This window comes from Kwoniella shivajii, chromosome 2 (genome assembly GCF_035658355.1).
Source record: "Kwoniella shivajii chromosome 2, complete sequence".
In the NCBI taxonomy this organism is placed as follows: domain Eukaryota; kingdom Fungi; phylum Basidiomycota; class Tremellomycetes; order Tremellales; family Cryptococcaceae; genus Kwoniella; species Kwoniella shivajii.
In genome coordinates, this window is record NC_085909.1 from 467903 (window position 1) to 491315 (window position 23413).

Sequence of the window (23413 nt, forward strand, 5' to 3'; positions counted from 1 at the left end):
TTTCCATGTTTAGTAAACCACTACTAGATGAGTTTCGGACCGCTGTAACCGATTCGAGCCGTTAAATGGATCTGGGATGATAAATCCGCTGACGCAAACGCAAATGGGATGGATGTTTTCGTCCGTTTTCGAATGCTGCATGGGCTAGCTAGCATGGATAGAACGTGAAGTAACTAATGTGAGCATACCAGGTAGATGTCAATCACCGTTTCAACAACAAGAGTGAAGATATTTGTCATATATTCAGTCAAGCATATGTCTATTGCATGAACTCTGAATTCCTTGGGTATTCTTGGCATATTTGCAGAAATAAAAGAAAAAGAGGGGCCTCTTCTCTCTTTTCCCCTTCCTCTTAATCATTCATCACCATTCGTCCCTAGCTAGTCTGAAAGCCTCGTTCGGCCCCGGTGCATTTATATACGTTTTCTCGCAGTACTCATCCCGATTTCTCGGTCAACCGCTTTGTATTTGCATCTCAACGAAACGAAGCATCATTGTTATATGCCATACTCTGTACTAACTGTCAAAACCCGTCGATCGTAGTCTAAGCATAGTAGTCCGGGCTGTTTCAAGGAATAAGTTATATTATCACCATTTACTGTAGTGTCTCAGAATCTGTATGAGTCATTATCTTTCCCATCGTCCCCCGGTTATTACCCAAAATCCAAGACAATAAAAAAAAACCGCCTTAGATCCCACACCCTTCAACTTACATTACATGCAACCCACCTTTCAAAAACTTGCTATCAAAACCCATAAGTACCATCCTATCCAATAAAAATATCATCAAGACTGTGTAATACACCTCAAGAGACTCGCAGTACAAATCCTTTTACAGCTTGTGAAAGGATCTATAGACGCTCATTGTGCAAAAATAAAGCATTATTTAGGAAAACCTCACGTACAAAATCCAACCGATCGTCATACCGCATAACGTCCAGACTACAAAACAGGAAACAACAACGGCACACCTCAATCAACAAAAGATACAACTTACATCCATCCATCATCCCACAACATATACCAGTGTCCCCTATTCTATCCCTCGTATCACCTACTTCTTCAGATCATTTCGCAGGCAGCAGATGATCATACATACATAAGGGACATATACGCAATTCATCCATCCGACCTCAGTACAACTACCCAATTATAATGTCGAATCCAGTTTTAGAACCTCCATTAGGGGATATACATCCTACTACACCACCGTCGACATCAATACCATCACATCCTTTAGATCCTTCCATCCCATCGAAACCAGCAGTAGAAGAAACCTCTATAAGCAGTATACCACCTACGCCTAAAGTGAGTTATAATTGCCCCCTTTTCTGGATCGATGACTTCACTTCGATATCTCTATAAATAGCTTTATTTAAATGCGACATATTGACGTGCAGTTTTGCATAGGTGAATCTCAAAGTGTTGTTGATTTCTGGACAGAGTAAAGTATTGTCATTTGAACCTGAGTTGACCATTGGAAGAACGAAAGAATTGATTTGGAGTTCTTGGCCTTCAGGTGAGTGATTGTGCATCAATTGATCTGCAAGAATACACATTGGTAATAGGTGTCACTCGATATGGATGTTGGTGCTGACAGATTATCAACAGAGTGGACCGATCCAGCACAACCACCTTCACCTAGTTATCTGAGGATACTGCATGCCGGTCGGATCTTACAGGATGATTCTACTTTATCATGTGAGTTTACTTGTTCCATTTATCTTACAAATGTTAGACTTTTTATGAAAAGATATACGAGTCGTGTTGGCCTCTGTTGATCATACGGGCACTGATACTTGATTCGATATATACAGCAAACAACCTGCCAGCAACCGAGTCGCCGTCCACAACACCCACCGTCGTACATATCTCCGTGAGATCATTTTCAATAAGAGCTGAAGATGGTAAGTCTGGTACCGTCCGAATTGTCTCAGCTTTCTGCCCTCACAGATTGTGTCATCTTGCTTGGCCAATCACCGTCAAGCCAGGCGACAATACCTTAACATCCGGTTTATCTGCCCTTATCTCCACTATACTATTACTAGCTCACAGCTAACATATTTCCTTCCTCACAGATCCAAAGAAACCCGGTGGATTAGGTCGAACGACAAGTGCATCCAGATCACATCGAAACGATGACGATGTCGGTGGATGTAAATGCACCATCATGTAGTGATACTCCCAACACCCCGCTTCGACATCCATGCGAACCTGGACTATCGACGTCTTTCCTCCCATCCATCTCCATCCTCCATTCTATCCACCCAAGTCCCTCCACTTTCTCTCATGATTTCTGCCCATTGGGTCATAAAACCACTTGTATATACGCAATTCGCTTTCTGTGCAGTCTCATTATCGGATCTCAGGACGGTGTATAATAGACTTTTCGCTTCGCGTTTGATGTCATCTATTTTCGCTTTCTTTCAAATGGGATTTCACGTTTTCCCTTTTCTCTACACTTCTGCTGTAACACTATACTATTTGGTCAAAAACATGCGTCTGCTTCTGTTGTCCTTGCTTTTTTGTCGGTTTTGATTTAGGTTACGAGTATTAAACAAGTACAACAAATGATATACCCATGAGATGATTATGTATGTAAAGATAGAATGGATATTATAACCATGATTGCGTGTTATCTCTTCAGAACGCCTTTCAAATTACCTCAAACTCTTTGACTACCTCATCTCACCACCACCTTCCTTTTCCCATTCTTCAGGCGTTTTCAGCCTCAAACTCAAAGCATGTAGACCTTGATTATCGAATTCATCCTTCAACAATGAATTGACCATTCGATGTCTAGCTATTGATGTTTTACCATTGAACGTAGGAGATACCAAGTGAATTGCAAAATCTACATTGTAACTCAACTGCTCAGTCATGATATCATCTGATTGCAAGGGTGGTAACGAGATTGTACTTACGTGTCTCACCATTTCCACCTCCTTGAGCTCTCATAGCGGAATGATGAGAATGTTTACTTGAATCATTGTAAACTCGAAGCAAAACAGGTTCAAATGCTTCTATAATCTATCGATTGGACGATCCATGATTAGTGGACGGACTGACAGCGTACTTGTCGTAGTATATGTGGGATAATATGATAGATGACATATGAGACTGCCAAAATCAAGACCCTGAGCTGACTTACCTTTTGTTGGATGGAGGTCTCGACAGGACCAGGTATTCGGATTGCCTGTTTCCCACCAAGAGATGACATATTTCTACTCGATAACAATGCTCGTGATTGGGATGTCGTCTTAAAAGCAGGATTTGCGATTCGAGCTATGGAAGTTCTTGTAGCACTCAAAGAGGAGAATAAGGTGTTCATCCGGGATCGATTTTTTGATCTATAGGAGTGAGCTGTCAATTCGCTGTCGACACGTATGTTGTATGTCGACATATATTATCTTACTTTTCAATCTCCATTCGAGAAGAAGGGGGGAGCTTTCTTTAACAGGTGAATTATTAATCTGTATATTGTAATTACGTAATGATTGGTTTTCGGAAAATTGGGTGGCAACTTCACTCAAGAACAGAAAATAAGATCTTATAATCACTTGAAGCTATTGTTGATGATGATCCTCTTCTTGCACTCGTTCTCGTACCTGTTCTCGTACCTACCAAAAAAAACAAAGAAGAAAATGGCACCTGCCCTATCTGAAGAAGAGGCAGCACTTGATCCATATGCCTTATTGGAACTAACGACGGATGCCAACCAGAAAGACGTCGAAAGGGCCTTCAGGAAGAAATCGTTAAAATGTCATCCTGATAGAGTCAGTCAAAACAATCTCGCTTCCCGTTGTTTGAAAAGGGAACATAGCTTACCCACTTTTCTCATTATAGAACCCATCTCCCGAAGCAGGTGAGCCTAAATCTTCTCCTTTGTATCTGATGATCGCTGCCTGAGCTAATCTGATGCTATAATCGCAGCGATTCAATTTCGACAAATATCCTTAGCGTTGGGAATACTTACTGATCAAACCAAGCGAAGTTACGTTGATAACAAATTAGAATCAGATAGGAGGAAGAAGGAGAAATATGCTGAATATGACAAAAATAAGAAAAGGATGGTAGATGTGAGCTTGCATACCCCACTCAACGCTGAGCAAGAGAAAGAGTCGCGAATGAAATTCAAGCTGACTATTTGTTTTCGATTGGCTAGGCATTAAATGCAAGAGAGGAAGATGCTAAAAGAGCCAAGATATCACAGATGGAAAGACGTAAAGCACAAGCAGAGGAAGAAGCCATAAAGGATGCTGGAAAGAGATTACTAGAAGAAGCTCAAAAAAGAGCCATGGCAGCTGCGTCTATATCTAGACAACCACCACCGCCCTCAGCATCGCCATCACGAACACCGTCAGAATCAATCAAATCAAATCCAAATCAACCTGAAATATCTTCAGATGATCTAACTTTGATACTCACTTTCCCTTCATCTTCTTCATCTTCTTCATCAACATCATCATCATCTTCCTCGTCATCGTCATCCGCATTACAAAACACGTTACAGGGGAAATACGGTCCAATAGCACATTGCGTACTTACCGATCCGCCAATAAAAGAAGGCAAAAAGAAGAAAGGTAAAAAAGCAGTTGTGGAATTTGGGAAAGGTAATTGGGGTGGCTGTTGGGCATGTTGGAAAGATCATTCATCTTCTGGTCAATCTGACAAAGGTACAGCCTTGAAAGATGGTGTTAAAGTGAAATGGATGAAAGGTGAAATACCAAATTGGATTGAATGGGCTGAGAAAATAAATATAAATAACAGCAGGAATGATCTACATTCAAATGGTTCAGAATCAACCAAACGAAATGGTGCACCAACGATCAATACGCCTCTTCGAAATACGAATACTAATGGGAACACATTAACACCCTCTTTCGACTCCGCACCTGATTTCGGTGGGATCTCAATGTCAGACTTACTATCATCGCACGCCAAAAACAAAGCCGAAGCAATATCAAATAAAAAGAAGAATGAAGAATTCGAGAGTATGACTTTACTGAGAATGAGACAATTGGAGAGGGAAAGATTGGAAAAACAAATTAGAGACGAAGAAGGCGATGATGAGGGACTGTGAATGACTATGAGTAGAACGGGATGAGGCAATAGAAGGACACTTCTCGTCATCTCCAATGCTTCATACCGAAACTTACTTTTTCAAGGTGGTTAGTCAAAAGGTCGTATAAACCAAATTATAGTCGAAATACTGTTGTATCGCTTCAGATAAGCATTGATACCAAGCTCTATAAGACAAGTTCAGATCTCGCTCCATCAGAACAGTCAGACATATCGACCGATCAATGAATGTTTTTGAGCACTTGTTGCATGCAAAACATTTTGAACTGTTTTTGGCCACACCAATTTCAAGTTTTATATCTGAGTCCGATGCCGCACCCCACCTTTGTGATTCTTCCTGCCCTCAAACCGTCTCCGTTTTTGTTGTCCTGTTCTCGGACATCTCTCCGCTCGTACAGGTTCCTTTTCTCGGCTTTTACAGTCCACCCTTCTTTCCTGATCAGTTCGACATCATGCAAAATGTCCGGTCGTCCCCTGTCGCTGCTGATCGTTATGCCGTTTTTCGCCTTCATTACTCTTACGCACACATGTACTACCGATGTACTCTGTGGGGGTTTCCAGTATTCCTCAACTCACTGAATCTTCAAGCATTAGCAACAGAACATTTATTAAACTGGATGTCAGTTCACTCACTTGAAAGCAGCTTCTATACAATGTTTGATTTCCCTATAACTGACCACTAAACAACTTTGGTCATCTCTAGAGATTAACATAATTCTCTCATCTAATCCTGCATCGAGCTATAAAGGTTGAAATAGAAATCAGTCTTTTTGAATTTGGATGATAATCAGTTATAAATTTAGCACTCACTTTATTCAGGCAAGTCAGAACGTGCGATAGATCTAATATGGGTTTACCATCCACTCCAACAGAATGGAAGACGTAATCTCTAAATAACTTCAAAATATATCTATCTCCCGTGTCTGACCACCTTGGATCTAGCTCAAACCTTTGTACAATGGAAGGTTGTCAGATTATAACTAATCGTTTCTCAAGAAGATAGCAACCACTTACTCTGCTCTTTCGTTGATGAATCCCAGTTTACTTAGTAGACGTACGATCCGTCCATTCTCCATTTCAGCGCCAAGGTCAGATTCTATTGTATCAGCATAGCTGGATTCAATATGTCAATCAGTAGCGCCTCATGACTTTTTCCCCAGCTTTGACCTTTTCGTCCCTTCATACCTACACCCACTCAAACGCCTATTTAATCAACACTTACTTTTGCATGGCATCTAGCTCATTCAATATTCTAGGACCCATAATTTTGATAGCCTCATCTATAGATTTCAACGGTGATGGTTTCGATATCAAGAACATTACCAAATTCTTCATGTCCGGTGAATAATTACGTTGGATATGGTCGAGGGGTAAAGCTGGGTGTTGACCGGGTTGAAAGAAATCGCAACATAGTGATATGATGAGCTTACCCAACGCTACTAGATCTTCTTGCTAGAAAAGGTTGAACGCTTGGATCAGTCCCAATTACATACAGACACTTCCTGCTGAGGCACGCTCGACTCACTTGAAACACACCAATAGGGGTATTGGCATCAAAAGCTAATACGTCCCAAACACCACAACCGTTCAACCTAATTCTATTTTTACCCGTGATCAAGACTTTTGAAGGATCTAAATTCCTCACGGCTAATCCAGATGAATGAACTGCTTTAAGGGCGTTGGTCATTTGAGTGATATATGACCATAACAATCTTTCGGGTATTGGCATTCCTGATCTCTGACCACGTGAAGGTGAATGTGGTGGAGGATTAGGTGAAAGATGTTCATCCCATATTGTTGTTGATAGAGGATGATAATCATAAACTAGTATCAAAGCTTTTGAGACATAATCAGTATTACGCTATGTCGAAGTGACGTGGGAAGACTTTATCACTGAGACTGGAACTTACAGTTATCATTGAAAGTTTTAGTCGTGAAAGCCTCTCTCAATCCAACAATATTAGGATGTCTCATCCTTCTCCAAGTATCAACAGCACCAAAAGCCGCTTCATTGACAAGTTTGTATCCTGCATTTGTCGAAATTGATTAGTATACTACCACAATGCGCCGGAAAGAGGAGAAAGATCTGTGACTCACCTTCTATTCGTCTTAAGCAGTAGACATTACCATCAACGCTACTGACGGCCTTATATACAGGAGCTGGATGAGCGTAAACTTTACTTGGAGGTGAATTTCCAGATTGACTTTGTCCAAGCAATTGAAGAGAATGATATATTCCTAGTTCAGAAGGTAATCCAGGTGATGACCCTGATTGTGAACCTAAATAAGTAGCATCATGTTTCGCCTGCAAATTTCGACGTAAATCATCTGGAATAAAGAATGAATGTAGAGGATGATGTGATACAGGTGGATTCGTTAGATGAGGTAATGGTGAAACGTAAAGATGTTGATCGAGCTAAGGATAAGGCAAGATTCGTAGTGAAGATAATCAGCATTTAATATTGTATAGGTTTCATATACCAAAAAGAGGTAAGACAAGAGAAAATCAAATTGTTTCAAGGTTGAAGAGAGTTGCACTTACAGGCTGCCGTATGGGTTGATGCATAAACATACTTCCATCCATTGCCGAAGACTGTGAAGGATCCATTGAGATCATTGAGTCGTCGAATGACAACTACGATTACCCGATATCAGCTCGTCTTCGTCCTTCTCCTTATATTTTTCTGAGCTCACTGAATTATCCTGTCTGGGGATAATACCACCTTGGTTACCCAGATTTGGCCAATTAGGTATTTGGGCCATCGTAGGGGGAGGAGCGGGAGAAGGGGCAGACGGAACTTGGATGGTGGAAGGTGCTAAAGAAGGTGTTGTAGCTCTATTGCAGTGATCCATTATCAGCTAAACTGCACCGGGGTTTTTGAAATTCAGATAATTTCAGGTGATGTCTTATGACTTACCTAGGAGAAGGATTGTCACCCATTGGTGTCTTGGGTACGAAAACAGGTGCTGAGAGATGTTCTGCTCCTAAGCCGAATGATGGTTTAGGTTCTTTTGACAACGGTGTGGGGTTCGTCATTGCTGGGCTTCCCGTTGCGGGTGTATTGATCACATTCGGATCTGTTCCGGGCTGTAATTTCATCGATCCAATGTCAACGTCGAGTACAACACACATACAAACGGATCAGTGCGAAACGTACAGGTGGATGATAATAAACACACTATGTCCGCGAGCAAAGATCAGCTCAACAATCCTCCGTCTAAATATTCGTCAAGATAGTTATTTACTCACACCTGAATCTTGAAACTTGCAGTATCTAATCCATCCATTCCAATCACATCATTAGCGTGATCAGACTTCGTTGAGATTGAGGTCCGACAATACAAGTGCGAAAGTCATACGTTGTGTAACTTACCCATATATCATAACATTCCTACATATTCTCTGAGGCGTTTCTGTTACCATACATAGTAACCCCACCTCATCAGTAACTCAGTCACTTATTAGACATATGGAGGAAAGCATCTACTCACCCCTTTTCTTTTCAGCCGAAACAGGACTATCCCTCCCCTTCTCTTGCTCTTTGACATTACTGGGATTAGCATTAGGTGCCCTTATTTGTATAGCGGCAGATTTAGGTCCTGCCATTTTTGCAGATCAATATTGATGATAATACTACAAATAGGGGTATATGACGACACGAACGGAGATCAATTGAGGATGGGAGAGTAAGAGGACGAGGAATAAAGGGGTGTAGGGACGAGATGTATTGGATGAGAATCGAAGTTGAAGATGATTAAATGACCTGAATCACTCATGGTTATGGATATCAAAAAGTGGGAAATCGCGTTCGGATGTTTTAACCGTAAGTTTGATTCCCGAGCTTAATTTCAACATTCAGGTGGTTTAATTCCACTAAAACTATGCTTACAAATGAAGGGTGTCAATGGAGTAGTATGCATGTGGGCGAGTTGGATATACGATGGGAGGTATGTGTATATGGAGTACAATGCTAGCTAGTATACAAGTGATCCTAAACAAAATATAAAAATCTATAATCTAAAACCAGAAGAATGATGTCCTAAACCTGCTTGCTGGTTGCCTCCCAATGAGCTTTACCGAAAGTAGCAGCTACCACGAGAGGAAATACGAGAGTAGCATCCGCGTAGACCTATCAGAGGACGTCAGCTCCGATATTCCTCTCTCTCAGCACTGGCTCACTCACCTTGACACTTTCGGCTCCAGCACGAATCTTACCCCACGATACAGCTTCATCTGGTCTGGCACCTGAATCTGATCCATCATACTATTGTGACCAGCTGGATTAGCTGATGTCGTTTGACTATCACATGTCATCTGAAATGCCGGGACTTACCTCTTGTCCAGTATTGATATATACAGCATAATCAGCACCATTTCTCTATTTATCCACATCCATATCAGCTTATATCCCTTTCTACGTCGATAGCAAGTAAAAGATAAAAATTGAACACTTACAAACAACATTGCATTTGCGATTTGATGTTTACAAACACCACCTCCTAAAATGATCATACCTGCTTTCTTCGATTTGACGCTCATATCATTTAACAGTCTGATATCAGCTACGATATCGATATTGAGTTGTAAAGGTGATGATTTATATGTATGGAAGTAGATCATGTCTCCCAAAGAACCATCTGTCAACGCAGGGCAGAACACCGGGATGTCGTTCTGCAAATCGCGTAAATAGATATTAGTCCACTCCTTTGGCGAGAACGACAAATGGTAAAACAATTGAAGAAGTAGCGATCTCACTTTGTAACACCAATAATAAACACTCTCTTCGTTATCTATCTCTTTACCTAATCTATTTATGACACTGCTAGGACTCCATTTAGTCCCTCGTTCTTCTTGTTCATTCGTCATTGTATCTAATATCGGTACGACCCAATCTTCGAATGCACAATAATTTGAATTTGGTACAAGTAGATTCCCGATTCGATTCAACCTAAATTTCGTATGATTCAGCTGACTTGACCCAGATTGAATCTCTAACGGCAGCTGGAGTGAACGAAGCGATATACATACCCTTTCTTCCTCAATCCAGCGCCATCTAAATGATAATCACCTAATACTGTCGATCCTAAACATTTGATAAAGTCTTCTTCTACACCTCCAGCGGTAGTAACCAGACAATCTATAAGTTTGTGTTGTGCCAAGAACCGTAAGATTTCTCTTAAACCTGATGATATCAAGTTTGATGTATATCCCAAAAACAGTGTTAGGGGTTCATCAGGGTTGGACCGTTGTTTCCTCTACAACACGCCAAAATAGCATCAATCAACAATCACTTTCATGATAGCCTGTCAGACAGGGTGAACGAGATAGGACTTTGCTGAACATACCATCTCCTCGACAAGCTGAATAGCTCTGGCTAAACCGGTAGCTTGAAATCCAATAGTCTCATAACTCTGAAGCAGACTTTGTAGGTCTATAGGTTTACTTAAATCTGGTCCTTTTACATGAACTGCGTTTTCGGGTAATGCCTCTGAGGGCATCAATACACTTGCGTGAGCGTTGTCTGTTGACATCTTGCTGTTGTTGGTATATATCCCCTAATCGAGGTTATCAGTCAATGTATGTATGAAATGAGCACTTTTGGACCACCAAAAAGTAAAAAAGACTCTCGAGTTTTTCTCCCAAAATACAATCTTATCCTCCACTTTTCATTGCCAGGTGAAGGCACGTGATCTTACGTAATTCCGTGGGAACAGCAACTCCTGACTGTTAACAACAAGAGAGAAAAACAATTGGGATGGGAGGAGAGAGTTCATGACTGCTGAATATATATTCCTTATCTCAGTTAGTCACAGAGTGTAATATAGTACATGTTCCCACACAGAGGTTCTCACACAGAGGTGCTCACAGCGAGGAAACGAATATAATTACAACATGAGCGGTAATCGTATACCATCAGCAATACCAAGATCGACTTTATCGTTATCAACGGGATCATCGACTTCTTCGATTCCACAGTTCAGAGCAAATACGAACTTGGGTAAAAGAGGTGCAGGAGAAGCAGGATTAGATGGTGAGTGTCTTTCCCCGTTAACTTTGAGTAACGGTTAGCTGACCTCGTTTTGGCGCTGACCCACCTTACCTGTGATCAGATCCAACTGCGCTTCGTAGACAAATGACGTCTAACCAAACTCAACTAACAGCATTACAGCACAAAATTCATTCACTACAAGGGAGAGAACGATCCGCAGATTCTAGAATCGAGGAACAAAGAGTCGAGATCGAAAGGTTGAAAGCTGAAAGAAGGGCTTTGCATGATGGTGAGATGAAAGAGAGGGAAGTAGGGGAAGAAAGGGAAAAAGATTTCTATCAAGAAAGAGTGAGTTGATACTTCACCTCGTTACGACATATACAATGCACAAAACATTCTCTCTCTCTTTGATCGTGGCTAATGTGTCATTGACGCATGTGGTAAAGAAACGATACACAGATCAAATCGCTTCATTACGCTCATCTAATTCGCATCTCACAAACGAGTTACAACAATTAAGATCGGATCATAACATTTTGACTGGAAACCATTCTTCCCTGACTCAAAATGCCAATAATGAAATATCGCTACTAAATTCCAGAATAGAAGAACTTGAAAGAGTCACAGAGGATTTGAGAGGATGGGAAAGAAGAGCTAAAGGCTTGAGCATTGAATTAGAGGAAGAAAGAAGGCGGAATGAAGAGAAGAGAGAAAGGGGTGAGAGGGAAGTGGAGGATAGAAGAGTTGACGAAACGTTACACAAGGAAGTCAAGAGTAAGTTCACTCGACTATGAAACAACGACCGATTGAAGGACGCCTGATTGATCTGCGGTGAATCTCGTTCTGTTTGCAGGACAATCTTTGAGCTTAGCGACTATATATCGTGAAAATGAATCTCTCAAATCTGAAGTCGCTGATCTAAGACAAAAGAAGAAAGAGTCCGATGCATCAGATAGAGCTTCAAAAGAAGCTGAAAGATCTCTGAAAGACGAGATAAGGATAATGCAAGAGCAGTTAGAGAGAGCTAGACGAGATATGGAGTGAGTTGAATTCTTTAACCTTTCCAGTCTCCAGTGATAGAGCCTATACAGAAAATGAGACCCAAATAAACACTGACCACTTGATGGACTGTAGCTCACTGACCCAAACTTTCCCGTCCGCTTCTTCATCTCCAACATCTGATCAGACACTTCGAACTCGCTTATCAACTTTATCCTCTCTTCATAATCAAGCCACCACGGATTTAGCTCAAAAAGACTCTGAGATCCGTGAGATACGAGGTCGACTGGCGAACTTAGCTGAAAGTTCAAGAGCTGGTATATCAGAATTAACCAAACGTGCTGAAGAAGCTGAAAGGGAGTTACGTTGGGCAAAAGAAGGTAGAACGAGCGCTGAACGAAGAGAAGAATTAGCTAGGAAAGAAGCTGAGCGGATAAGATCTGCTGTAAGTCAAGCTACAGCTCGAGAGTCGAGTCTCTATGTGCTGAAATTGATGAGCTGTGTAGGGCAGCGATCTGTCTATGCCAGGAGGTGTCATATCCGACCAAACTGCCAAAGTGTCAGAATTGGAATCGTTGGTCGAATTGTACAAATCTGAATTGAACAAAATATCTAGAGATTCTAGAGAGACGGAAGAGAGGATCGCTAAAGGTATGGGATTAGTAAAGAGTAGTGATTTAGAAGAAGCTAAAAAGAAGATCGAGCAACTAGAACAAGGTGAGTCATGAGTATCAGGCACCATGAATATGGTCTTTATTCGGTCGATGGAAACTATTGCTTATTCTTTCGTTTTGTATAGATGTCCAATCACTTGAATCGACTATTAGCGAATTGACATCTGCGAACACAAGATTAGATGGAGAAGTCAATGATCTGATGAGAAGAGTAGCTTCTGGCGAATATAATCCAAATGCAGAAAGATGTATAGAATTAAAAGCTAATCCAGCATCGAAGATCATGGCTGTTCGTCAACAAACATTGGTTGACCTTAAAAATGAGAACGATGAATTGTTGGAAAGAATGAAAGAATTAGATGAGATTATATCATCGTCCTCTTCTACACCGAAAGACGGAAGAGAAGCTGCGTTGGTTCCCAGAGGTAGTTTTGATAGGTTGAAAAAGGAAAAAGAAGATTTGGAACGGAATCACGAGAAGAGACTGATGAGGCTAAAAGAGGTGAGTAGTTTCGGGTGTTTTGGCGCGGCGTGTCATATAACGAACAGAACCCCTTCTTATGATATATTGGCTGATACCATTCTTGATTGCGTCCACAGATATTCACATCGAAATCTAAAGAATTCTTGGAAGCGGTTTATTCACTTCTGGGTTGGAGGATCAAATTCGATGAATCCGGATCGGATATCAGATTAACATCGATGTATGCCCCTAAAGGTAAATCTGGATTGACGTTGAAATTCGCTTCGCAAGAAGGTCATTTCGGTACAATGCAAATGACAGGTATGATGGCTAGAGGTTTAGAAGAATCAAGACATTTCTGGATCGTAGAAAGACAAAGTGTTCCTGGATTTTTGGCTCAAGTTACAACTGAGATGTTTGAGAAAACCACCGTGAGTGTCATTAGTCTTTTTACCTGACCGAAACCTAAACCTTGAGACACTTGGGTAATATCTTTGATAAGTGAATGTTAGTGCTGACTTTGATTTGCGAATATCCACAGATCGGTAGAGCTGCTGGATATGTTGGATTAGAATAGATTGTACAACAGATATACGGCAGTAGACGTTCTTGATAAGTCTAAAGGCGGTCCATTACATGAACTGCGATGAACTACCCTTGAATGACAATGGCTTGCGTTATGCGTTGAGTGTTTGCGCGTCAGTAATCGACATTCCAAGACGGCGAGGAAGAATCAGTTTAACGGCTAATATTATGCATAATGAATTTGATCTATAAAATGTTTACATCTCACCACATTCAGTTATTCGAACTACCAACTTCGGCCTTCGAGACAGTTTACGAGAATGTCAGCTAACCACTCTATCAATCATTGTATGATAGATAAATTTGCTCACCTATTATTAGCTCCTGTAGGAACGTTTTCTACTTTTCTAACAGTCAATAAACCATCTATTACTCTTCCGAAAACACAATGTTTCCCATCTAAGAATTCTGCCGGAGCACAAGTGACGAAGAACTGATATAACGTGAAAAAGCAGGTCCAATCATCAATGATATTATTCTCTTCCCACAAAAAAAAAGGAAAATCACTGTTCACACTCACTTGACAACCATTAGTCCCAGGACCTGAATTCGCCTATGTATATCCAACAGAATAAGCTTCTAGATTCTTACCTCACTTGTTCTTCAGTCCAATAGCTTGTATCTATGTCGAGAGACGAAAGCCATATGCTCAAGGGTTGGAAGAGCTGGAGTGAATCTGACTTACCATACTTAATAATCCTGGACCGGTATGTTTGACTTTGAAATTCTCATCCTCAAATTGTGCTCCGTATATAGAGAACGAGCCTGTACCGTCATTTCGAATAAAATCACCTCCTTGAATCATAAATTGTGGGATGCTACGGAGTTTCAAGATAGCGAGGGACATTAAACAATGTTAGTAAGTTGATATCGAAGCGATATTGTATCCAGATCGATCATGGGATACAGCCGACTTACACTCTGGGATTCGAAAGATTCATTAGCTATATTACCTCTATCTTGTCATATAGGTAGTTCGCCAACTCACCTGTGGAAAGTAGATTTCTTGAATCCTTGCGGTATAGCATTAACTCTATGTGCATCGTTCCATCAGCTCATCGTCAAGCGAAAGGATCTCACATCAGCTGAATATACATACCTGTGTTCACCGGTACATAGTTGTCTAAAATTCTCTGCTGTCCTGTTGAAGCATACCTTGCATTAACTACGCCCTTGAAGCTCCAAGAAGAAATTTGGATACGGAAGTAGCTCACTTTGGCGTAATATCAGAGAACAGTTCTATTCAAGCAAATCAGCTTTGGACTTTCGAATTCACTTGACTTGAGAAGTTGGTCATAGCAGCTGAAAGAAGGTGCAAGGTGATCTTGACGACTTACCCATCTTTATTCTTCCTGCTGGTGTATCACCTATACTGACATCAAAGAAAACTATAGGTCTCGTTACACCTGCTGGTGGGTCCAGTGATGAAGCCATCTCGGGTGATTGGGATTGAACTCTTTCTTTCGGGAACTATTCGAGGGGAAACAATTTATAGTGTGGCAAAGCCTATCTAGTAGCGGAGTGTAGTGCTTGTACTTGTGCTAGTACTTGTGCTAGTACTTGTGCTTCTGTAATGATCAAAAGGGTGAAGGTGAATGAAGCTGATAGATGGATGTTCAATGACCATAATAATAATAATGATAATGATAATCTCGTTGTGCAATGAGCAACAACATCCCAAATCATGAGATGGGATAAAATCAAATAAACTCATCAATGGAAATATTCAGTAAGTCGGAAATGATCTTGAGCGAAGATGGTAAGGTTATGAAGCCCTTTACTTGCTACATGCCATCTTCTGATATTGTCATTGTTTGAAAGTACACAGATACATTCTTGCATAGAGGAAAGCAAGATATAAATTATCAGCATGGCTCCGAAAGCTAAACAAAGGTGAGTTTCCAAGAAGAACAAATCAGACACTTGATCGCTCTCTTCTTCTTTTCTGGAGACATGCCTTGGAAAAAGCAATGTCGCATCTCACTTCACTTTCCTTCAATCAAGCGATCAAACAATGAAGCGATCATGCCCTTCATAGAAGTATATTCATAGAACGCTCATCTGACCTTTTTTTGTTCTTTCTTTTCTATCTTTAGGCGAATCTTGGTGAAATTAGTATCAACAGCTCTTACAGGATTTTTCTACACAACATCTAGGATTCGAGTTTCTGATAAATTAGCTAAAATCAAATATGATCCTATTGGTAAGTGACCATACTAATGGAAGTGTATAGCCATCTTTTCAATTTTCAATTTTGCGGCTAAACGGAGGTGGTTTATGTCATGTTCCTTTGAGAAACAAGCTGATCTGGATTCAAATTGGGAATAGTAAAACGACATGTCTTATTCACCGAAACAAAGATCAAATAGTCCCATTTAGTGTCTTATATACAAAAAGAAAGTTATTCTCGATCTCTCAGAATTAGGCACATAGACCTCACTCATCTCACAAAAGGAAGATCATGGATAGCTGAAAATCAAAACAATATCATAAAAAATACAAAGAACACATCTCATTCATACCATGCATCTTATACCCCGTTGAGCCTAAACTTCAGTCAGACCATTCACCTCGTGTTAAGACTACTAAACTACCTTCTGGGATTTGGACGTGAGCAGGTTTCGATAATTCCAATTTTGTGATTGATCTTTCTCCATCTGGAACTGGGTAAAGTGAGAGAAGATTGAGGGACTGAATCAAAAGTGGGTGTCAGTACAGTGGGCCTATGGCAGTAGTTGTCACGGGAAACATGGCCGGATCCTCATGAAAACCAAAAACGATGGAAGCCAAACTTCGCTATGTCGTATTTGATAGTTTTAACTTACCTGATCTGTCTCTCCCACTGCCGGCCTTTTCACTTTCCCTCTTTCAATCAGTAAATCCAATATCCTCCCTACAGGCATATCCTAATGATATAAGACCAAATATTCAGCTCGACGATGTGTAGAGGTATGATTCAGATACTCGATGGACTGACATGTGCTACCCAACCCCTTTCCACTTTCCCATCCCATCTCCCGTTTTCTTTCCACCTTTTTACTTTGTTTTGATCTAAATCTATCATCCATTCGAAGAAACTTCTTTCTCCATTCGGTTTGGCTCCTTTGACTAATGGTTCAGATGTCATTCTCACTTTTTTACAATGTATATCCCATAGCTTCTCTGTCTTACTCTTCTTGGTAGTCTGCGGCGTTGTCGTACTTGCAGCTACTGCTTGATCTACTGGATTGCTCGATTCACCTTTAGCAGTGGAAGTTGAGGGGAGCTGATTAGATGGTATTTTGCTTTTAGATGGTATTTTGCTTTTAGTGTTGACAGTATCTTTTGGAGGCGGTGGTTTGGGTATCGTTCTAGTCGAATGTTCAGGGAACTGTTTTGATATCAATTCCCTTGCTTTTGATCGACGATCAAGAAATGCATCATGACGGACATTGTGATCCAAAGGTGAAGTACATGAATGCGATACTTGTGACCGATGCCTACCCATGTTGAAATATACATTCAGCCACAAAATCAAAAACAAATGACTGCCAGCCCAAGCCGAGAAATTTATGTTCAAAGGTAATATAGCTCACTCTACACAGTATGCACCATTGCACCACTGACATCTAATTTCTTTAGCGATGGATTCTTTCCCACCTATACCAGAAATCGATTCTATACTTTCCCTCTCACATTCTTTTACGTCACAAATCCTTTTCCCCCTTTCAAGCCTGCCTGGTCGATGAGATGAAGTAGACGCTGAAAGAATTGAATCGATACATCCATGAGAATGAATATGATTACCGCAATATATCAGGGAACATTCTGGACATTCAAATGGAAGGAAATCGACTAAAGGACATATGGTACATCTACTTCCGGGAGTGAGGATGGACATGGTCTTCCTAGGGCGTTTGGCGATGTCAAGCTATGCCAGAATGTTAAGACTTGTTCTTCTCTTTGACCGTCTGATTAGTCAATGGATCAGACAGATACCTTGTCAGTCAGAGAAATGTCGATTGCTAGAGAGTCTGAAGATTAGGAAAATGCATTTTGAGATGTACTCGTAGTAGTCTTGACAAGTGGAGGGAAGGGATGAAAATTCAACGCGTCAGTCGAGGAACAAAAGTATATTTGGACTTCGGAATGCGATGATTCATGCTGGATGGGTCATTCCTGCCATGACAGAAAGAGATCAGCTCTTGACCCATTCCCAAAGACTACCTTGCCTATACCCCACTCCACGTGGCAGATGTGGCAGATGTGGCACTTGATTAGATGTTCCTCTCACGGACAGATGAGGAGCGTCTCATTGATATTTCATGCATCAGTTGGGTATCATCCATCTGGTCTACCCCATACGATAGCTGAGCTTGTAAGCTCTCCATAAATCTAGATACATCTGGATAATGTATAGGAAAGATTGAAGCCGTTCCAAGTTGATTCAATACCGGTTCGTCCTCTTGCCTGCAGAATCCCCCTTTCACATATTTCTGATACTGCCGAAATCGTTCAAATTGTTTAATCCTCTGTTTTCCCTTGGCGCGCAGATCGCACCTCTCTCTGACTCACACTCTCTCACACAAACACTCTCTCTCTCACTCAGACTAAAAAGAGTAATGAAAGGAGATTAGGGAGAGTGGCAATGGCTACTATAACACCGTAATTCCGATCAAGTCACAGATCACACCATACATGTCGCGGGTTTGACTGGATGCGTTTCGGTTGACTCACCTACTTTCATTCCCCCCCCTTTTCTTGAGATACACTCTCCCCTCTCCCCTTTATAAAAAGATATCAATCAACAACAACTCTCACCAACTGCATTTCATTCCCTCTTTCACATCATCATCATCATCATCGTACATACTTACATATCCAAATCCAAATTCAATTCAAACATACATCAATATGGGTAAGTATATCATCTCTTCTCACATGCATACATGCATATACATACGGTACGAGATGCTGACAATATCAATGTTGGATGCATACAGCTCGAACTAAAGTGAGTACACCAATATCCTGTTTGCGGATGTTTGAATATGATGAGAAAAGTTCTTCCCTTCCTCCTTTCATGCACATACAAATCACCATACATACCAAACCATCCTCGGATGTTGGCGCTTCCACCGCTCACACATCATTATACATTCTTCTTTCATCATTTCACTTCATCATTAACCCCCTCCATGCACATCATCTCATTTGATCATATCCATCACCGGTGCCATGCATGTTCGGGTGCATTTGTCGCCACTCGTTGACGATAAACAATCAATTCGTTATTCCTCCTTTCCTCCGTCACTCGATTTGACCTTTTTTCCTCGCTTTCATCCATCTCATCAATCTTTCTTCCTCCTCTATACGCTCTGATATGGTCGCGAGCCTGGCACGGAACGTATCTAACATGTGATCAATAGCAAACCGCTCGAAAATCCACTGGTGGTAAAGCTCCCCGAAAGCAACGTAAGTTTGCAATCTCCTTCTCTTCTGGTTCATTATTCCATCGTTATAGACGCTGACCAAGTCTTGTTGATCATCTTCATGAACAGTCGCCACCAAGGCAGCAAGGAAGCAAGCTCCTTCTCAAGTTTCAGGAGGTGTTAAGAAACCCCACAGATACAGACCTGGTACCGTCGCTCTCCGAGAAATCAGAAGATACCAAAAATCTACCGAACTCTTGATCAGGAAACTTCCTTTCCAAAGACTCGTCAGAGAAATCGCTCAAGACTTCAAGACCGATCGTAAGTCGCTTCTTCTTCATCCGTAGACCAATCAAGCAGAAACGCTGACACAATCGATGTTTACGAATAGTCCGATTCCAATCTTCTGCTATCGGTGCTCTCCAAGAAGCCTCCGAGGCCTACCTTGTCTCTCTCTTCGAGGACAGTGAGTTTTCTATTTGGCATCTCGACCTACCACCCCTCCTCTTCCATCGCCACTCCTCCCTTTCCTTTCCCCTTTCCATTACATATCATTCTCATGTTCGGCTCTGGACTCTGCAATGACGCTGACCACGACACCTTCTAGCTAACCTTGCCGCTATTCACGCCAAGCGAGTTACCATCCAGCCTAAGGATCTCCAACTCGCTCGACGACTCCGAGGCGAGCGATCTTAAGTGCAGCGATGAACATGTACCAGTCGAGCAAAGTCTTTTGATATAGATCATGTTTGGCTCAGTATCGTTTGCCTTAGCTTAGATCCCATATTTCCGTTTTCTGTTTTCATGTTTCCCTTCAGCGGTACCTTTGTATCTTGAAGCGTTACCTTATCAATTCCATATTCGTTTTTCGCTGTATATACTCTTTATATGTTCCTGTTTTCCTTTCCTCGAGCTGAATTTTCATTCTTAAACGAATAAATCAATATGTGAAAGCCGAGATGTGATGTAAATTGTTCATGTTATTATCGAGTGTGTCTGATGCAATAGCAGCGCCATGCTTGAGTATACACGAAGATAACAGTCATTACGAGTCCGCTGTCTCAGCTGAACAGTGGTACGAGCTTATCTGCCTGACTCTCTCACTCTCCCCGCCAGATTGCGTTATTGCGTTGTGAGTTTATTTGATGGGTTTTGTACACATACATACAGCACATTCAGAGTGTAAAAACGATACTCTTACAACATGAATCACTGACCCTTCTTATCACTCTGATATCACATATTTCTCCCTTCGTCATTGAGAGCTCTTAGAGCAGCTGCCATCTGACCAAGAACCCTCTCTTCGATCCTACTGGCGTACAAACCCACTTCCACTCCTCTCTCGTCTCCTTCTGTAGCTTTCAACCCTTCTGAGCCATGGCGGGATGAAGGTAGAGTGGATGCGAATGGTGTTGGAATATTATTTATTTCGGGTGGACGTAATGTCTGAGGTGATATTCGAGTTGCGTGCAAGTAATACACCGTTTGACGAAGTACGAATTGGATTTTCTATTGTGAAACATTAAGATCAGTCATGAACTTGCCATGAAAGGGGTTAGGAAAGGACCGAATGTCATTGAGTTCAGAGGTAAAAGGCTAGGCCTTGTGTATTTGATGGCCTTGGGATCATGGTGGATAGACTGAATATGAGTGAGAAACTCGAAAATAAACCCCCCCAAAAACTTACATCTAATAAAGTCATATACCTCTCAACAGCTTCTCTCGCCTCGATCCCACTAGTTTCTTCATCATCATTTCCATCAACTTGGTTAGAGGGAGAGACAAGATGTGATAATATCGGTTTGATACAAAGTAATAATTCTGGTATTGCCTAGTGGTGATATCATCATCAGGTTGAGGTAAATCTCACTTGTCATCAGGGTTGTATGTAACATACCTTTTCGACATTAGTCAAAGCCATAAACAGACTTTCAGAATCTAATGAATCTAATTCTAATCCATCAGATATCGAACCTGCCGGAGAAGACATTCTGGATTTACTCCAACGAAATCAGGTCTTGTGTCTCTTCCTGAACCAGTGAGCCTCAATGCGGCGGTGGTCTTGAAAATTCTCTATCCGATTGGGTATACTGTTGCAGACTATGTATTCGTTGAAGAGAAGCAAGAGAATGATATTTGACAGAAGTGGATAAGTGGAGGTGTTCCACTTTGGTTTTCTTTTTTGTCCTGATGGTTGGATTTAAGCGAAATGGGATCTGTTATTGATAATGGATATCTCTTAAATCTTACCATCATCATTCATAGCGTTACGACCATTGCACTGGGACATTCTGCAGCCCATCTTCGAAAGTAGTAGTAAGAGTTTTAGTGTAATTCACGATGGGAAGAGAAAGAATACAGCTTCTTGACGGAGGGATGGTATGTCTCTCAAATCTTTTTGTTCATCCAATCCAGCAATCTCCAGTTCCTTTCGGTTGCTCTGCTTTCCACTTGCCATACTTCACAAAGTTAGCCTGTTCCGTTTTCGCATATCTCTTACTAGCTGAGTCGTCATCTGACTTGATCTTGCTATACGCTTACTATACGCTCACGCTTAGGGAACGACCCTCGAATCATCGGGATATGAAGTATCGTCGGAACTCTGGGGATCAGAATTACTCTATACTGATCCTAAGGCAATATCAGACATTCATGAAGGATACGTGAAATCTGGAGCTGAATTGATCGAAACTTCAACGTGAGTAACGATCTCTTCTCCCCCTCCTATATCTATCATGACCACTGTGATTGATTATGAGGTAAAAGAACCAACAAGTATGGACATGGGATATAATGTGTATTCTGCATTTTCCAAAAGAGTGATATCTTTCTTCCCAGCGCTCTATAGCCAGAAATGAGTTTATTGTATAGTCATTGTCGGCCAGCTGACTTTTATTGTTCTGGTATCTACTCGATTATAGATATCAACTGAATTCCACGAATCTATCTTCCTATCTATCATCTTCGACATCCCTTACTCGTTCTGAATGCGCAAGAGAATCAAGTAGGATACTTCGAACTTCTGTTGATTTAGTCCATCAATCACTTTGTTCATCTTCTGAGTCTTCTGAGTCTTCATCCTCGACCAAACCCAAATCCAAACGTGCTTCCTATCCAGGTGCAGGTGTGGTTTTCTCTTGTGGTCCGTACGGATCATCGTTACGTCCCGGTGCGGAATATTCAGGTTTATACCCTCCTCCTTATGGTCCTTCACTCACCACCAACTCCTTTCCCTCGTCCCCTATCACTCCTTCAAACACACCTCCTCCGCCATCAAAAGAAGAAGAGGAAGCTACAGAATTATTGAGCAATTACCATCTGTCAAAGTTGATGACAGTAGCAACACATGAAGATACTTGGAGGAAAATAGACTGGATAGCATTTGAAACTATTCCTGTTTTACATGAGATCAAAGCTATTCGGAGAACTATGAACAAGCTGCAAGGTATCCTCCGAGAAAGATATCCTGAATCTTTTTCCAGCTCTGATGCAGGCCAAACTCAGCCGCAATTATCGGACGCAGAGGAGTGTGAAAGAGAAAGTCAAACAGAATGGTATAATAAGAAATACTGGATAACATGTGCATTTCCAAATGGTCTACATCCTCAACACGTCTCTAATTCTTCATCAGATTCGAATTCAAATTTAGACTCTAGCTCAAATCATCATGTTTCTGTCAGAGATCTGGTAAACGTTCTGCTGGATGAACAGAATGACCAAAGTATACCTAATGGAATAGGAATTAATTGTACGAATCCCTTATATCTCTGTTCCCTTATCAAGCAATTCAACGAGTCTACTGGATCTCACAATTTCACTCAAACGGAAGCTCTCAACAAGAACAAGAACAAAGACAAGGGGATAACATTCGTACTTTATCCCGATGGCGGATTAGTATATGACGTTAACACTAGAACGTGGTCAACTCCATCCAACGGTCCTAGTAATGCCAGCGAATGGGCAAAAGGGATATACGAAGTTGTTCAATCAATAGAGAGTGCGAAATCCCATCAAGGGACTTATATTTGGGATGGTGTGATCGTCGGTGGTTGTTGTAAGACTTCCTTTGAAGAAATAAGTGCTTTAAGGAAATTGATTGATCAATAAATGAATAAAAGGATATACAATGATTGACAAGAGACAAATCCAGTATGTAAATGTTTATATGCATGATCATGCTAATGAAATGTAACGTGTTCCTGAATGAAT

At 41.2% G+C, this 23413-nt stretch overlaps 11 protein-coding genes across 11 annotated transcripts; 5 read left to right on the forward strand and 6 right to left on the reverse strand.

Moving 5' to 3' along the window:
- Window positions 1–1155: 1155 nt before the first annotated feature.
- On the forward strand, window positions 1156–2176 carry IL334_001541 (uncharacterized protein; the record flags this gene model as incomplete). The annotated part of the gene is made up of 5 exons (XM_062933297.1): window positions 1156–1308; window positions 1411–1519; window positions 1612–1701; window positions 1818–1907; window positions 2079–2176. The coding sequence occupies 5 exons, from the start codon at window positions 1156–1158 to the stop codon at window positions 2174–2176; spliced, it is 540 nt and encodes a 179-aa protein (XP_062789348.1).
- Window positions 2177–2678: 502 nt separating this feature from the next.
- On the reverse strand, window positions 2679–3331 carry IL334_001542 (uncharacterized protein; the record flags this gene model as incomplete). Its single annotated transcript, XM_062933298.1, has 3 exons — window positions 2679–2854; window positions 2925–3030; window positions 3152–3331. 3 exons carry the CDS (start codon window positions 3329–3331, stop codon window positions 2679–2681), a joined length of 462 nt encoding a protein of 153 aa, XP_062789349.1.
- A 313-nt stretch (window positions 3332–3644) lies between these two features.
- On the forward strand, window positions 3645–5083 carry IL334_001543 (uncharacterized protein; the record flags this gene model as incomplete). Its single annotated transcript, XM_062933299.1, has 4 exons — window positions 3645–3776; window positions 3847–3865; window positions 3934–4079; window positions 4166–5083. The coding sequence occupies 4 exons, from the start codon at window positions 3645–3647 to the stop codon at window positions 5081–5083; spliced, it is 1215 nt and encodes a 404-aa protein (XP_062789350.1).
- Window positions 5084–5614: 531 nt separating this feature from the next.
- IL334_001544 (uncharacterized protein) lies at window positions 5615–8689 on the reverse strand (the record flags this gene model as incomplete). Its single annotated transcript, XM_062933300.1, has 15 exons — window positions 5615–5657; window positions 5716–5822; window positions 5893–6031; window positions 6097–6195; window positions 6305–6534; window positions 6608–6918; window positions 6993–7109; window positions 7180–7498; window positions 7625–7717; window positions 7777–7918; window positions 8001–8170; window positions 8241–8261; window positions 8333–8357; window positions 8457–8496; window positions 8575–8689. The coding sequence occupies 15 exons, from the start codon at window positions 8687–8689 to the stop codon at window positions 5615–5617; spliced, it is 1971 nt and encodes a 656-aa protein (XP_062789351.1).
- A 433-nt stretch (window positions 8690–9122) lies between these two features.
- On the reverse strand, window positions 9123–10614 carry IL334_001545 (deoxyhypusine synthase; the record flags this gene model as incomplete). Its single annotated transcript, XM_062933301.1, has 7 exons — window positions 9123–9212; window positions 9267–9347; window positions 9417–9461; window positions 9539–9754; window positions 9839–10031; window positions 10112–10338; window positions 10429–10614. 7 exons carry the CDS (start codon window positions 10612–10614, stop codon window positions 9123–9125), a joined length of 1038 nt encoding a protein of 345 aa, XP_062789352.1.
- A 361-nt stretch (window positions 10615–10975) lies between these two features.
- IL334_001546 (uncharacterized protein) lies at window positions 10976–13785 on the forward strand (the record flags this gene model as incomplete). Its single annotated transcript, XM_062933302.1, has 9 exons — window positions 10976–11114; window positions 11194–11420; window positions 11519–11846; window positions 11926–12112; window positions 12207–12516; window positions 12578–12788; window positions 12871–13247; window positions 13346–13639; window positions 13750–13785. The coding sequence occupies 9 exons, from the start codon at window positions 10976–10978 to the stop codon at window positions 13783–13785; spliced, it is 2109 nt and encodes a 702-aa protein (XP_062789353.1).
- A 205-nt stretch (window positions 13786–13990) lies between these two features.
- IL334_001547 (peptidyl-prolyl cis-trans isomerase H) lies at window positions 13991–15227 on the reverse strand (the record flags this gene model as incomplete). Its single annotated transcript, XM_062933303.1, has 8 exons — window positions 13991–14033; window positions 14105–14226; window positions 14314–14346; window positions 14479–14611; window positions 14782–14826; window positions 14893–14934; window positions 15008–15032; window positions 15131–15227. The coding sequence occupies 8 exons, from the start codon at window positions 15225–15227 to the stop codon at window positions 13991–13993; spliced, it is 540 nt and encodes a 179-aa protein (XP_062789354.1).
- Window positions 15228–16346: 1119 nt separating this feature from the next.
- IL334_001548 (uncharacterized protein) lies at window positions 16347–17673 on the reverse strand (the record flags this gene model as incomplete). Its single annotated transcript, XM_062933304.1, has 4 exons — window positions 16347–16484; window positions 16619–16699; window positions 16771–17272; window positions 17369–17673. The coding sequence occupies 4 exons, from the start codon at window positions 17671–17673 to the stop codon at window positions 16347–16349; spliced, it is 1026 nt and encodes a 341-aa protein (XP_062789355.1).
- Window positions 17674–18686: 1013 nt separating this feature from the next.
- IL334_001549 (histone H3) lies at window positions 18687–19900 on the forward strand (the record flags this gene model as incomplete). The annotated part of the gene is made up of 6 exons (XM_062933305.1): window positions 18687–18690; window positions 18776–18786; window positions 19202–19247; window positions 19334–19525; window positions 19596–19670; window positions 19812–19900. 6 exons carry the CDS (start codon window positions 18687–18689, stop codon window positions 19898–19900), a joined length of 417 nt encoding a protein of 138 aa, XP_062789356.1.
- Window positions 19901–20440: 540 nt separating this feature from the next.
- On the reverse strand, window positions 20441–21194 carry IL334_001550 (uncharacterized protein; the record flags this gene model as incomplete). The annotated part of the gene is made up of 3 exons (XM_062933306.1): window positions 20441–20713; window positions 20892–21035; window positions 21102–21194. The coding sequence occupies 3 exons, from the start codon at window positions 21192–21194 to the stop codon at window positions 20441–20443; spliced, it is 510 nt and encodes a 169-aa protein (XP_062789357.1).
- A 350-nt stretch (window positions 21195–21544) lies between these two features.
- On the forward strand, window positions 21545–23311 carry IL334_001551 (uncharacterized protein; the record flags this gene model as incomplete). Its single annotated transcript, XM_062933307.1, has 3 exons — window positions 21545–21583; window positions 21763–21902; window positions 22126–23311. The coding sequence occupies 3 exons, from the start codon at window positions 21545–21547 to the stop codon at window positions 23309–23311; spliced, it is 1365 nt and encodes a 454-aa protein (XP_062789358.1).
- Between the last annotated feature and the right edge of the window lie 102 nt (window positions 23312–23413).